This window comes from Canis lupus, chromosome 4 (assembly GCF_003254725.2).
Source record: "Canis lupus dingo isolate Sandy chromosome 4, ASM325472v2, whole genome shotgun sequence".
NCBI classification, from domain to species: domain Eukaryota; kingdom Metazoa; phylum Chordata; class Mammalia; order Carnivora; family Canidae; genus Canis; species Canis lupus.
Genome location: NC_064246.1, coordinates 73,093,258 through 73,109,650, shown reverse-complemented (window position 1 = coordinate 73,109,650; position 16,393 = coordinate 73,093,258). Strand labels below are relative to the sequence as shown.

The 16,393-nt window shown below is 40.5% G+C and overlaps 1 protein-coding gene across 4 annotated transcripts in view; it reads left to right on the top strand.

Annotated features, from left to right (window-relative positions):
- Nucleotides 1-3,811: 3,811 nt before the first annotated feature.
- Nucleotides 3,812-16,393, top strand: part of IL7R (interleukin 7 receptor) — a 37,108-nt gene continuing 24,526 nt past the window's right edge. For 2 of the 4 annotated variants that reach the window (XM_035715290.1, XM_035715289.1), the window contains exon 1: nucleotides 12,125-12,263. Coding sequence is in view for 2 of the 4 variants with exons in the window: in XM_025436357.2 (XP_025292142.1) it covers nucleotides 7,395-7,476; nucleotides 12,125-12,263 (221 nt within the window). In the remaining 2 variants the exon portion in view is untranslated. Of the gene's footprint in view, nucleotides 4,028-7,278; nucleotides 7,477-12,124; nucleotides 12,264-16,393 lie in introns of those variants that run through there. The other 2 variants (XM_025436358.3, XM_025436357.2) reach the window with 2 other exon arrangements.

Genomic DNA, 16,393 nt, shown 5'->3' with positions numbered 1-16,393 from the left:
TTGACACATGCTTTGCAGCTAGGGCTCCATTCCTTCCCACCTGAGCTCTCCCAGATGCCCCCTGTCAGCCTGGGAACATGCCCTCTTTCCCCACCCCATCTCTCCACTCTCCTCTCCCTCAATGTGGATACTTGTCTAGTCCGAAGGATGGAGGAAGTGGTATCTGAAGGCTCAGAGGAGTTGAGAATCCTCTCCTTTGTGACCCTATTTATTCCACTCTTCTCTTTTACTACCTCCAAGGCTCAGACTTTTGAATTCAAAAGCAAGGAGGAGACTCTCTTCTCAAATGTTTTCAACCGGCACCTTTCTTGCCTGAGTGAAGAGTTCAGAATGTCTGGTTCTTGTATGAAGAGTGGAGGAGGAGAAGAGGCAAAAAGGGAAGGAAAAACCCATGGGTAGCAGCAAGGAAGAGGAAGTGATTAATTTTCCCCAAACATCACCATGCTGGAGCTAGACCTACAGCACACTGGCTCGGCTTTCTCATCATCCTTCCTACATCCTCTGGTGGCCCTTAACACCAAATATGGGCACAAAATACTGCCCATAACAACCTAAGATTTTACTTAAGATAGGATTTTGCTTTCTGAAAGACACTGTAAAGTAACCAATGCAGGTAGAATTCAGCTTCTCATAATAAACTGGAAATAATTGAATCCTTTCTGTGAAAACACATGTACAAGATGTACACAAGTACAAAGTCTAAAGTTCTCTGCCTGCCCTTGCCACCTTTATTATTCTACCACTACCCAAAATAAATCCCCTCCTTACTGCTTCTAGTAGTGGAAGAGAGTTTAGCTAAGAAAGCACACAACTGGGCAGCCCGGGTGGCTCAGTGGTTTAGCGCTGCCTTCTGCCCAGGGTGTGATCCTGGAGACCCGGGATCCAGTCCCATGTCGGGCTCCCTGCGTGGAGCCTGCTTCTCCCTCTGCCTGTGTCTCTGCCTCTCTCTCTCTCTCTCTCTCCCTCTCTCTCTCTGTGTGTGTGTGTCTCTCATGAATAAATAAATAAAACCTTTGAAAAAAAAAAAGAAAGCACATAACTTGGGCTGAAGTTAGGAAATAGACAAAGTTGTTTGTAGAGAGGAAGAGTTGCTTTGGAAAGTGTACACACAGTGCCTAGACAGGAGAAAATGGTGAGGAGCCTCCCCAGGGGTAAGGCCAAACATCTTCCAGTCAATGGGGCTACCCCCAATAAGAAAAGACCTACTTCTTTCATCTGCCCCAGAGTAAGGAAGGTAGAGACCGGCACAGATACTCAATGTCGTACTGTCAGACATACCTCCCCTCACCTGCCAAGACTGATGTGAGAGAACTAGCCAGGAAATTGAAATCAAGAGTCTCAGACAAGCTGCCTGGGTCTCTCATGGTCTGTGGTCCCCCTGAGGACAGCTCAGCTACTTTGTCATAGTGTCCCCACAGGGTCAATGTATTAGAATTTAAACTTTTATGTCACAGTCCCTTCTGAGGTCCTAATAAGAGAAAAACCTTTTATCCCCATATATTGTTTAGAGTTTCAAGAGATGCATAGAGTACCCAAATTTGGAACCCTAGCTTTAGAGTTTTAATTTTCTTGAAAGCCTGTTGGGATCAGAGACCTGAGATCAGATAAAATGGGTCTGGTATGAATATTACAAGTCTTACTTCCCCAGTAGGCAAGCACACACTCTGCCCTGCCTGGATCTAGGTCCATTCATCTAGTAAGTCATTTTGTATTCTAAGTTCGAGATCAAATGCCTCCTCTCTCATCCTGCAGATGGAAGTGGCTACTACTGTGTGTGCTCTGCATGATATGTACTTTTCCATACCTATTGAGCATACAACTCTTGTAGAGGGTATTTGTTATCCCCAACATTCACTCCCCCCTTCTTCCTTTTACTAATAGATTCTCCAGTTTTAGTTGTGAACATAGTTACTCCTTTTCAGGCTACATTTTCCTTTCTCTCTTGCAGCCAGAATGGCCATGGTGGCTACTTTCTGGCCAATTAGACAAGAGTAGAAGTGATATATGCAATTTTCAGATCATGCTCTTAAAAAGGAAAGTGATTCCTCTTCCCTTTCTTGTTATCTGCTTCCCAAAGACTGGAATAAGATCATGGTGCTAGTCAGTTGACCTTAAATACACAAGAACAACATCCTAGGAAATGAAAGAGTAGGCTGGGTGCCTGCCTAATTGAATGAACCCATGGAGCTGCCTCAATGCTGTAGGTCATCTTCCACAGCTGATTGAGAGAGCAATAAATCTGCATATTTGTTAGCTTATTGAGAGAGCAATAAATCTGTATCTTGGTTAGAGCCGGTATATTTCCAAGTCCCCTATTTCAGCAGAATAGCCCCAACTAATACATAGGAAAACAAACAAAAGTCTTATGTAAAATTCCAAAATCTCCTGAGACTGATAAATAAAAGCAATCTTAAAAATGTAGTGTAGTGTTATATAATCAGCCAACAGACAGACCCCCCACTGCTTCTATTCTAGGAACATCTGCTGATTCTATGTGGCAATTCTATGAACAATATCACTCAGTTTTATTTTTTTTATTTATTTTATTTTTTTTAATAATAAATTTATTTTTTATTGGTGTTCAATTTCCCAACATACAGAATAACACCCAGTGCTCATCCCGTCAAGTGCCCCCCTCAGTGCCTACCACCCAGTCACCCCCACCCCCTGCCCTCCTCCCCTTCCACCACCCCTAGCTCATTTCCCAGAGTTAGGAGTCTTCCATGTTCTGTCTCCCTTTCTGATATATCACTCAGTTTTAATGTTGACTTTGCATATTTAGCTTAGGAAATTATAGGATACCAATGCTGTTCTTAGGGACTTAATTTACATGGTGTTGGGTTCTAAGAGGGCAGGGAATCATAAGAAGTAGAATTGATGGCTCTCGCCAGTTTTCCTAATTGTCTGGATTTGGGTCCAGGTGTGGCAATCAGCACTGCAGGCCCTTGGAAAGTGTTCTGCAGGAGCTTACCTGCAAGGACATCTGTGCAGAATCACAGGCCAGGGCCCAGAATGGTGTCACTTAATCCAGACTTTTCTCTGAAACACTGCAGGCCACTGACACTACAGCTTGAGCAGGAGCCTTCTGGGAACTGTCTGTTGAGAAGGGCCTGCAAGGAGAGATTGGCCCACACCTTGCCCCAGCTGCCCACAGAATCACCAGGATCTGCGGCCATTGCCAGCAGGCATACCACTTTCCTGAAGGATTGATTCTCTGGTTCACATTTTTATCAAAATTTGAGCATGGGGGATCCCTGGGTGGCTCAGCGGTTTAGTGCCTGCCTTTGGCCCAGGGTGTGATCCTGGGGTCCTGGGATCGAGTCCCACATAGGGCTCCCTGCATGGAGCCTGCTTCTGCCTCTGCCTGTGTCTCTGCTTCTCTCTCTCTCTCTCTCTCTCTGTGTGTGTGTGTGTGTGTGTCTCATGAATAAATAAATAAAATCTTAAAAAAAAAAAAAAAAACAAGATTTGAGCATGTATTGACATCAAAGCACTCTCTTTCTGGCAGAAATGTCTTCAGCAAAGAGTGAAAATTGGCACCCAAAGACTCCATTTTGGTTGTATCCAAAGACAGAGACTAAAATCTTGACAAGGCAAAATAGCTCTGACATTTTAAACTCTGCCCAGAAAGAACTTATTGCATGACATGACAGCAAGGCATGGGGCTGAAGATGCAGGGTAAGGAGGAAAGGGAAATGAAAGAAGAGCCACAACAAGGAAAACACTGTGCTCCTGGAAATGAAACTTCACAATGTTGGGACTCCCCCTTAGAGCCCTAGGGACTGACTCAGCACACACTGATAAAATGCTAAAAACAATTCATTTAGGTCTAGAGCTAGATCAGGGCTCCCTACAGCCATCCTCACCTCTTTGACCCCTTGGGTGTTTTCTTCTTTTTTTTTTCATAGTTTTTCGGGGTCCCCAGTCACTCCACTGAGCTGGCCTGGATTTCCTTCTTACAGCAGAAGGCAGGTGCCCAAGATTGTTTCCCATCTTATGGATAATATCTTACTGTTAACTAAGGAAGGTAAGTGACAGCTGGAGGGGGGCACTTATACAGATTTCATAGAACATGTTTTGGAACTGAGTGTCTTTTAAACATCAGATTTTGCTCCGGATATTCCTATAGCAACATATACTATTGTTGTAGCTGCTGTTTCATTTTATTGTCCTTCAGTGTCTAATCATAAGGTGAGTGACTTTTAAATCTTTCTCATTGAGACAAATTATTAGGTGTTACTGGCTATTTTGTAAGTTTTGTATAAAAACTGACTCTGAGAAGTGTTTTTGTTCTTGAAAGTTTGTTTTCCAAGGGTGCTGAAAGAGATAATGCATTGGTGTCTGACCCACTAAATTTATAATTTCTGTCAAGGATAGAAATGAAATTTCTGATCCTAAGAGAGGAGTCCAGAGAATGGAGAGTAGTAATAAGATTCTCAGCCTGAATTTGCCCAGGAACATCTTTGTCCTTACAGATTGGCACAAAGAGAGAAAACCTAGGGCTTCCTGGAGTGGATTTTTACCAAGAAAAAAAAACAACAAACAATTGAGTAAAGGGAGCACACACTCCTCCAAACTCACTACCCTGTAATCTCCAATCTGGCTAAAAGGTGAGTTCTCTGAGCTCTTCAGGACTCTACCTGTTATATATGAAATTAAATATATAACTTATTACAGTAGGAAAATAAAAGAAAATCATTCTGTACTTTCTCTGTTTAATAAATAGTGTGAATAGTGTGAATGATCATACCCACCAAAGGAAGAAAGGAAAGTTGTGACCAGTTGACACTGTGTTCTGCTTATACATGAGAAACAATAAAATGCCTTTCCTTTGCTATGATTCACCACATCATAGGAACTCATGAGACTAAAGGAAGACAATATATAAGAAAGGGAAGAGAGAAGATAGTGATGAAAGGAAATGATGGAAGGCGAGAAGGGGGATGCGTGCCACAATCAGGCTGTAGCGTCCAAGGATCTGCTTTATCCTTGGTCCACTGCTGGGATCCTGACTTTGCAATTGGAGGCTCGGTGCCCTGAGCATCTTTCCTGATCTGCTTTTCTTAGCTCTCCACTCCTCTCCCAGGCAGTAATGACAAAGCAACATAGTGAATGTCTCTCATCTGGGGGAATAGGTGGAACAAGGCCACCATTCTTCCTAAGTTTTCCAAAGAACTAGCAAGACCTGGGTGAAGAAAGTAGAGAAGGTACAATTGTTCCCCAGAATCTCTAGAAGGCCTAGTGAGACTTCTCTTTTCTTTGAGCTCCCCGCACTATATCTAGGTTTCTCTCTAGGTCCTTCGGCATCTCCTGCCCCACCCAAAAAGAGTAAGTACACTGTGGAAATCCCCTGAGCAAACTAGCACATGCTGTACCAAAATATTGTGTCTTGGCTTTGTTCTTTTACATCTTCACAACTAAAGGAAAGAGATACAATCAAAATGATAGTCCACTAAAATGATAAACAAGAGAATTTAAAGAGACACAACCCAATTACTCACCCATGGAGTGACAATCTGAGCAATTCATGACACCTGTGTTGGTAGATAGACATAATTCCTGATTCCTTCTCTAACACTTATTTTAGTTTACGGGAATTTATAATTATATCTTTTTTGAAAGGATACTCACCTCAATGCAAAAACCTACCAATTTTTATGAATCAGACTCATAATTTTCTAACCAAGCTTTCAAGACAAGATTAGAAATGAGGGCACAAATTATTATCTGATGCACAAAATTGTCACTCCTTGAAATATGTTTGAAAATGCAAAAGAAAACCTCAACAGAGGGAAGAGATGCATTGTGTCCGTGCAGTTGGCTTCTTGCTCTGAAATATCCCTTAAGCTTGCAATCCAGTGTGATCTTATCAACAGAACACCCCAACCCTGTCACTGGATCTGCCTCAACAGAGACTGGTACAGATGCCCCACTTCTTCTTTTCTCATTTTAAGAGATTGTCACAATAACTGTAATGAGGATATAAGTGAACTGCGGCAGCTTTCAAAGACTCCCTCTGTTTTATACTCTGAGGGGTACTGTTCATCTTTGCCAGTTCTACCCAATGTCTGTGAATCAAACAGAAGCTCACCACTCACTGTCCATCCAGCATCTCAGTACTCATCATCTTGTAATTTCAGTCTTGTGGCTTTTTTCTAAGAGAGCTGAGGGGTGTTGTACAGCTTGAATCCAGGTGATTAGCCAGTGGAAGACCAGAGCAGACCTGGGATGTTTCTTTTGGAAGGCATTGTCTGTCTGTTGATAAAGGGATTGCTGTAGACCTGTGCCTTCATTTGAATACTAATAGAGGCTTAAAGAAAAAGATTCAAGGACTACTAGGAAGTCCGTTAGGCTTAACAAATATCCCTACTTTAACCCTGAGGCCATGTTGGGAGCAGCTTTGATTGGCAGACAAGTTTAGGGAAAGTCTGAATTATCTTTGTCTTTGTCCCAAGCTTTTGCCCATATCTATAGATGCCAATGTGGTTCGCAAATACTGTATGTTCCTGGAAAGTTGTGTGGCAATCAGATTTTCACAAATATAATCCTATTATAAATACCCTGAGAAAATGTCTTATCCAATACACAAGGGATCAACAGGTTTTTTTCTGTGAAGGATCAGAGAGTAAAGATTTTGCACTTCGTGTGCCCTACAGTTTCTGCCGCAGGTCCTCAACTCTGCTATTGTAGCACAAGAGTAACTATGCTCCAATAAAGCTTCCTTTGCAGAAACAGGTGGTGGGCCAAATTTTGCCCCTTGGCCCTAGTTTACCAACTCCCAGACTAGATAAATAATTTTTGAATGCCTACTTTGATGAGCAAGGTGTAAGTACTAGGGATACACAGAAAACAAAACAAAAATTGCTGTTCTTGTGAAACTCTCTAGTGTGTATGCTCAGAGATTGGAGGGGAACTATTTAAATAAATTACTCGATACCGTGCAGAATCTTTCCTTAAAGTGAAACTCACCCTAGACAATCAATTGATTAACTTTGCAAGTTTAGCGTTTGGCCTGGTGATTTGTTTTTGAACTGAGCCTTAGTCACACTCTAGTCTCAGGGGAGTTGGGGCTAGATTTGAATTCACTACCTGGCTCTGTAATAAGCAAGTCTGGGGGCCGACAGGAATTCCAAAGAGGTACAATAATTCAAAAGCTCTATCCCTTTGTTTCCTCTACCTCTGCTTACAACAGCAATACTTTTACTCAGACTTCCTGTTTCTGGCACTTGCCTTCTTTTTTGCTGTGTTTATACTTCCCCCTGTCTGTGGTTAAAGAAGTATAAAGTGCTAAAGCTATAGATTTGTCTCTGTCTCTCTCACTGGTGCTCTCTCTCTCTCATTCATTTCTACACATAGGCTCACACACCTCCTCTCTCCTTTCTTTCTCTCTCAGAATGACGATTCTGGGTACAGCTTTTGGTATGGTTTTCTATTTACTTCAAGCCGTTTCTGGAGAAAGTGGCTATGCACAGAATGGTGAGTCATTTCTAACTTTTCTTTAGGATTTCAGATTATCTCTAGCGTATGCTACAGGTTACTCAGATCCCTAACAGACCTGATCTGGACACTGAGTTGGAATGGAGTCGGAGAACTTACCACATAATTCAGCCATTTTCTAAGTTCTAACCAGCAGGACAGGAGGTCTTGGGACAATAATGTGGGTGGTTTATAAAGTCTTAGAATTGTCAGGAAGGAATGCATTAGACTCTAAATGTGGATCTTAAATGTTGGTCAATGCCTCTGCTCTTACAAAAGGAACACCCATATAGACGCAATGGGTGTGCTTGTTGGAGAATCTCCAAGGTAGTTTTACCTTGTTAAAAAATCAAGTTAGATTTGTTTTGTTTAGCTTTCTAGGAGGTTCCAAAACCATGATTTTCATGATAAAATAATTTTCAGAAACAACAGCTTTGTTTGCACTTACCAATGCCATATCTCTAGCACCTAAAAGAGTGTCTAGAACATAGTAGACATTCAATATTTAAATTGAAAATTTGAAAACTTCTTCAAAATACTTCAGTTTTGACAGATTTATGTGAGATTCATAGTGAATAGCTGAAGATCTGAATGAGTCATCTCATTAAAATATATTTGTTTTCATATCAACAAATTTATCATATAACAATACTCTTTGGGATTTTTGAAATACTTAGCACCTAGAAGCTGATGCTGCCTACTTAGTAAATAGGTTGTAATTACAGCAAAACTATAGACAAAGGCAAAAACAGCAGTAACAGGAGCCACCTGGGAATTTGAACCACCCATTTGTTCCTGATAAGCCCTTTCACTTTAAGAATTAAAAGGAATTTTCTTATCAAAGATATCAAACACATCAGCCTAATGATTCAGCTTAGATATGTTAAGTCATGTAATTACTAAGGGTGGAAATTTCTAGAATATTTTCACTAAGGGAATTGTCTGAGGGCTGACATTTTTCAGTGTGATCATGTATGAATCACTTTGTGGAGACGATTATTAATGTTTGCACAAATATTTGGTTGGCAAGTAACACCTAATTCTTACTCTCCAGAGTATAATGTATTCTCTCCCTGGTGGCCATACCTTTGGTTTTTTTTGTTTTGTTTTGTTTTGTTTTGTTTTTAAGAAATAAGAATTCTAACTGAAAGCTGAGTTTTCACTTCAACTTTTAAATTTCAGATTTATTTAGGAGATCTAACCACTCATCCACATTGAGCATCTCAAAATACTTTTCAGTTTGGGATGTATAATGATCAGAACCAGCTTGTTGAGGGATCCCTGGGTGGCTCAGGGATTTAGCACCTGCCTTCAGCCCAGGGTGTGATCCTGCAGTCCCAGGATCAAGCCCCACATTGGGCTCCCTGCGTGGAGCCTGCCTCTCCCTCTGCCTGTGTCTCTGCCTCTCTCTCTCTCTTTGTGTCTCTCATGAATAAATAAATAAAATCTTAAAAAAAAGGAAGCAGCTTGTTGAAAGACTAGCTCTTTGATAACCACAAGGATGATCAAGAAAAGAAAATGATATTTTTTAAAAATCCAAACCCTTTCTACTTTTAATCAACTAATTCCTTTCAAAAGGAAGACTTCTAAACCACATGGCCTTGTCTATTATACATATTCAAAAAATTAAGTTTTTATAGAAAAATATGCTTATATAGTGGGCATTTAAATATTTTTTTAAAGATTTTATTTATTCATGAGAGACACAGAGAGAGAGAGAGAGAGGAAGAGAGAGAGAGACAGAGACAGGCAGAGGGAGAAGCAGGCTCCGTGCAGGGAGCCCGATGCAGGACTCGATCCCAGGATTCCAGGATCATACCCTGGGCTGAAGGCAGGCGCTAAACCATTGAGCCACCCAGGGATCCCCTATAGGGGACATTTAAAGAATAATAGGTTAGCTCACTGTTCAAAAGTTTTATGTAATTTCAAATCATAGTCATAGAATTATGACTTTGACCTAGAATTCTTTTTTTAAAAAAAGTTATATATTTATTTGACAGAAAGAGAGCACAAGCAGGGGGAGCAGCAGGCAGAGGGAAAAGGAAAAGCAGGCTCCCCCCAGAGCAGTGAGGCAGATGTGGGGCTCGATTCCAGGACCCTGGGATCATGACCTGAGCCTAAGGCAGGCACTTAACCAACTGAGCCACGTAGGCACCCCTAGAATTCTTTTTCGAAGAAGTCCCAAAGGTTTCACATATATTTCAGAATTAGAATTCTTATTTTACCTTTTCATTACTTATTTGTCAAAAAAAAAAAGATAATAGTTCTAGCTAACCCTTATTGGTGCTTACTGTGTTCTAAGCTGTCTTTGCATATATTTTGTTCAGTGATTCCTCAAAGTAAAGTGAATTTCCATATTGAAACAATGAGGCATAGAGAGGTTGAGTAATCTGACCGAAACCACAGCTAAAAAGTACAATAGCAAGAATTTAAACCCACATCTGTCCAGTTCTGGCGCCAGAGGTCTTAACCACCGTGTATACTACCCTTATCTAAGAATTTTTCAGCTTAGATTGCGTAGAATACTCTCTTTGTAAAATGCCATGCAACTTTGCAAGTTGTTGAGAGGAATTTTTCTTGGTTACAAAGCAACTTTATTGGCTTAAGAGCCAATGAACTCAAAACGTAGCTACTTTGATTGTATGACCTGTGCTATGTATATTGTATGAAAATACACATCAGACTGACTCTACCAGACTGGATGGCTAAAGGCAGTAGGAGTGCTTTGTCCTACTGATGCTCAGCATCTACTAGACTGTGCTCTCTCTAGCTTATATTGTATATTGAAGAATTTTGGAGACAAAGCTGATCCATAGAAGTTTGAATCCAAATAGTAATGTAGGTTCTGTTGTATAGGAATGGTGGGAGATTCAAAGAAGAGAAAACATCTGTACAGAGTGAGGACTGCTGAGTAAGCGCAGGCTAAAGCCCTCTAGACTCGTTCCGTTGAGAAAAGAGCCAGTTCTTAGGACACAAGATCTTAGTCCTATAAGATTAACAATGAACATGCTTTAAAATGTGAGCCCTAAATGGTGAGTTTCCCCTCATTATTTAAAACTGTTATCAGGAAGAGAGCTATACCTGGTTGAAATTACATAAGACGCCTTTGCTAGTGGCAGAATTGTGAGCCTAGTGGGTTCTGGAATGGTCAGAAAGAGCAGTGCCCACAGCTCTTATCTAGATCTAGCTTTTCAAGATTTGTGGCTTTGACTGAACCAATATGTCACTCAACTAGTTGGTCCGCTCGCCACCAGTTTTACTAACCTTCCCACAGACCTACTTAGTTATTTAAGTCAAGAAGATGCTGTTTCTACATTTCACGGCCTTCAGAACACTCAACTGGGGTTTAATTTTAGTACATTCTATATTCTATTTAAAACCCTAGGAGGTGCGCGCCTGGGTGACTCAGTTATTGAGCATCTGCCTTCCTCTCAGATCATGATTCTGGGGTCCTGGGATCGAGTCTAGATCCCCGTGGAGATCCTGCTTCTCCCTCTGCCTGTGTCTCTGCCTCTCTTTCTCTGTGTCTCTCATGAATAAATAAATAAAATCTTAAAGAAAAAAAAAAGAAAACAACCCCAGGAGCTTCTAATTTCTAATTTCTAGTATTGATGGTCCAAAGTAATTTCTAGTGTCAATAGATGTGGAAGCCATCACAGGCTCACACTTGACCACTCTGAGAATGGCTTCAGTTACTCCAGAACTGATTTTCTCAGGTCTCAGTCCATATTTGCTGACAACTTTTTTTCTATTAAATATTGTGAAATATACATACAAAATGTCTATTTAATCTTAGGGGCCTCAACCCCATTCAAGAAATTGAGTACTATCTGTGACAGATTGTACTTACCAAAAGTGGCTGCAAAAAAAAATTCTGATTCCCTACATATGTCCAGAATTCTGGTATCTTCAAGATACAGTATCTATAGAAGAAGGATCTACATACACAGAAGCAGTAGGATTCATGGGAAGGTCCACTAGATTTGAGTCCTGGCAGATCTAATTTTTTTCTAACCATATTTGCCTTAGTTAGTAGCTTAAGACAAATTGCTTTAAACAATATTTCACACAATGGAGATAATCAATTGCACTTTTTAGTTGGGATGCGTATTTAGGCAGGAAAAGCTATCACTTAAAAAGTGAACTTCTGACTGTAATATAGTGCTTCTTCCTTCCTTCAAAAAAGAAATACTTGAGAAGAAATAAATTAAGATTAGTGATAAAGTCAAAGACTAGGTTAGGTAGCATTTGAATGATGGAGATAAAGTATCTCTTATTCGAAATGTACCAATTAACAGAATAAACGAACAGTGTAAAAAAGCATATTTAGTATTTTATTCTCGGTCTCTAATGCCCTAACCCAATAGCAGAAATGTTTAGAAATATTCGGAGGTTTTTTATTAATTGTGATTATCTTTTTTTCTCTTAGAAAAATCTGTGCTCATAAGATACTGATTTTTTTGGGTTTGGGGTCTTTTCGGTTTGGGTTTTGGTATTGGTTTCTCTGTCTTTTCCCTTGAGGTTTTATAACCCTATGATTACTCCTTCACGTCTGCCCCAAAGGCTGCCCTTTCGTTAACGTCACTCCAGATTTCAAAAGGATGCACTTATTTACTTCATTAACAGCTGCAGGTTTGTTCCTTCCCAGGAGACTTTGAAGATGCCGAGCTGGATGATTATTCATTCTCTTGCTACAGTCAGTTGGAAGTGGATGGAACCCAACACCTGTTGACCTGCACTTTTGATGACCCTGACATCAACAGCACCAATCTGGAATTTGAAATATGGTGAGGGATGCTGGCTTCTATGGGTGCCTGGAAATCCTGTCATTCCTTTCACATGCTGCTCAGCAAAGGAAGGAGTATGGAGCCCCAAAAAATCAAATGAACTCCAAAAATTCTTTACCAAAAGACTCCAGCAGAGATACTCTCATGGGTTCATCTGTCAGGCTTTGCTGCTACAGCAAGCTGATGGTTTGGAGCTTGAAGTCCTCACAACCCTCCTGACTTCATAGCAGAATTTAAATACTGCTTTCCTAGGATATTCCTCCTCCCAAATTTCTTTTCCTAACATGAGACAATCTAGTGTTTTATTGCACCCTGGAGTGCAGTTGCGTGGTTTCTAATCCCAATATCAGCACTGACTTGGCTTTTTTTTTTTTTATTATTGGTGTTCAATTTACTAACATACAGAATAACACCCAGTGCCCGTCACCCATTCACTCCCACCCCCCGCCCTCCTCCCCTTCTACCACCCCTAGTTCGTTTCCCAGAGTTAGCAGTCTTTACGTTCTGTCTCCCTTTCTGATATTTCCCACCCATTTCTTCTCCCTTCCCTTATTTTCCCTTTCACTATTATTTATATTCCCCAAATGAATGAGAACATACAATGTTTGTCCTTCTCCGACTGACTTACTTCACTCAGCATAATACCCTCCAGTTCCATCCACGTTGAAGCAAATGGTGGGTATTTGTCATTTCTAATAGCTGAGTAATATTCCATTGTATACATAAACCACATCTTCTTTATCCATTCATCTTTCGTTGGACACCGAGGCTCCTTCCACAGTTTGGCTATAGTGGCCATTGCTGCTAGAAACATCGGGGTGCAGGTGTCCCGGCGTTTCATTGCATTTGTATCTTTGGGGTAAATCCCCAACAGTGCAATTGCTGGGTCGTAGGGCAGGTATATTTTTAACTGTTTGAGGAACCTCCACACAGTTTTCCAGAGTGGCTGCACCAGTTCACATTCCCACCAACAGTGTAAGAGGGTTCCCTTTTCTCCGCATCCTCTCCAACATTTGTTGTTGACTTGGCTTTTTTTACCTAAAGCAAGTTATATAACACATCTATGCCTCAATTTCTTCACCTGTTAAATGAGATGTACTAACTCATAGGGAGTTTGGGATGATTAAATAATTTAATACTTTAATTAGAAGAGAAATTCAGTATGTAATAAGTAATGGGAAAGAAGCATTAAAATAACAAAATCTATGAATACGGATCTAACTTTCACCCTCTTGACGCAGTTTGACTTCACATGATACCCTCGGTGTCAATTTTCCAAAACTCCGTAAGAATAACTCTGCTTTTGGTTTCATGAGGCCTCACAAAGAAAAAGAGAAAGTCTCTCTCTGGTTTGAAAGTTCGGTGAAGAGAGGGCTTTCTTCATCCTCCACAAATAGTCTCTTGTTGCTGAAGGTTACTGTCTCTGATGACTTGGAAAAAATACTCCAACATGAAATTCTAACTTATGGCTAACTCCAAATTCATATCAGATGACCTAATTAGTTTCTTACTAAGAAAAGTGAGTCAAGATCCACCAGTTGTAAAAGGGGGCTTATAAACTCAGTAGACCCTCAGCCAAGCCCCTCTAATACATAGTCTAGACAAGCCCTAAATCACATGCCTTACATTAAATTATAGGAGCTACCTGCCTATGCTCATGCAGTGCTTTCTTTTTTTTTAATTTATTTTTTATTGGTGTTCAATTTACCAACATACAGAATAACACCCAGTGCTCATCCCGTCAAGTGCCCCCCTCAGTGCCCGCCACCCACTCACCCCCACCCCCCGCCCTCCTCCCCTTCCACCACCCCTAGTTCGTTTCCCAGAGTTAGGAGTCTTTATGTTCTGTCTCCCTTTCTGATATTTCCCACACATTTCTTCTCCCTTCCCTTCTATTCCCTTTCACTATTATTTATATTCCCCAAATGAATGAGAACATACACCGTTTGTCCTTCTCGGATTGATTTACTTCACTCAGCATAATACCCTCCAGTTCCATCCACGTCGAAGCAAATGGTGGGTATTTGTCATTTCTAATGGCTGAGGAATATTCCATTGTATACATAGACCACAGCTTCTTTATCCACTCATCTTTCGATGGACACCGAGGCTCCTTCCACAGTTTGGCTATTGTGGACATTGCTGCTTTCTAATGCAGTCATTGGAGAAGTATGCTTTTGGACTTGAACCCCATAGTGTGTTCTTAGTCTGTCTCTATGGGTTCATTTCTCTAACACACTTTCCAGAAATAAAATATTGGGAGAACAGGAACCTATGATGTCCAGAATCTATACTACAACTAGGCTACACCAACATAGCCGAACAGCTCATTCAAACCATGCACTCATTTTTATGGACAAAACCCCCTCCGATAGAGGCTTGACTTCGGATTCTCCACCCAGCTATTTGGTGGACTGCAGAGCTCACACAGTTTCTCCTGAGGCTGAGATGACCTTTCTGTCCACATTCGCTCACACCACTTCCTCGCCCACTGGAACAAACTTGCCCACTTCTCCTTGGCAAATGTCTTTATTTTTCCTGTGATATTGTAATCTATCTGCAGCTTCCATTGGGGGTTTTCAATTAGATTTAGATATTTCAGTTGGGAGGGAATTGTCTTAAGACATATTTTTCAGTGAAAAACAATAAATATGAGGAGGTTAAGGTGCTCCTAGAGAGCAGCTGTTTTTGTGAAGGTATCCATACCTTAAGGGAGATTGATTTTTCATGCAGCTCCTAGGCTGAGTGGGGACATTGTTTCTCAAATCAAAGTCACCTAGTGTGCTATATTTTCTGGCAAGGCTAGGTTGCTTTTCCAATGAAACTACCTTTACTGGAACTTTCTGTTCCTTTGCCATGTTTATAAAGAAGAGATTAGAAATGACTGAAAAATGTGCTTTCTACTGAAGTCTTTTCACAGGTCGGATTGTTGACGGAAACCAGGTGCTGTTTCCCAGGTTACTAGTGACATTTTCCTAGATGAGTTTACCACCTGCCTGATCTGGCCACCAATCTCCCAAGGTTAGGAACCAAATTACTTAGCGTTCAATGAGAGAATACTCCTCTCAGGATTGGATTTGGATTAGCCAAAATCTCAGATTTAGATTACAGGTATGCCAAGTAATGATTTCATATTGGTAGATACAATTATTATAGGTACCAGATATTCATACTGGGCTCAGGACCTACAAGAGTTGGTGCTGGGAGAGGAGATGGACATAGTGGGCCAGTAGGGTGCCTATTAATATAAATCCACTCTTCCTGGGGGATCTGAAAATTTTTTATTCACCAGAATTTTAACCAGCTTTCAGGTACCTAGAATGACAAAACAGAGGCACTGAAAACAGGCACCTAGGTTAGAATCCCAATAGCAAAATTTAAGGAGCTCTGTGACCAAAGAGTAACTCAAGTTCTCTAATCATAACAACTATCTTGCATTGGGGTAGTTGGTATATCATTAGTACCTGTAAGTGATACTTAATTCTCAGTGTAGACTGATTTTCATTAAAAATGTGATCAGAAGGTTGTTCCGTAAATATAAAGCAAAATAAAGGAAATTTGTTTGTTAACTTGTTAAGGCTAGAGTTATTTGATTCAGATCTCAAAGTGCTTATTCAATTTTTAGGATTAGCTACAGCACTTAAACATCTAGGTTATCTCTTTAAAAATGAGTTTTGAGGAATCTCCATACTATTTCCCAGAGTGACTGCAACCAGCTTGCCATTCCCACCAACGGTGTACCGAGCTCTCCTTTCTCCACATTCCTGCCAATATTTCTTATTTCTTGACTTATTAATTTTAGCCATTCTGACTGGTATGAGGTGGTATCTCATTGTGGTTTTGATTTGCATTTCCCTAAGGCTGAGTGATGTGAAGCATTTTTTCATGTGTTGTTGGCCATTTGTATGTCTTCTTTGGAAAAATGTCTTTTCCCATGTTTTCTGCCCATTTCTTGATTGGTTTGTTTGTTCTTTGGGTGTTGAGTTTGATAAGTTCTTTATAAATTTTGGAACTAGTCCTTTATCTGTTAAGACATTTGCAAATATTTTTTCCCATTCTGTAAGTTGCCTTTTGGTTTTGTTGACTGTTTCTTTTGCTGTGCAAAAGTTTTTTATCTTGATTAAGTCCCA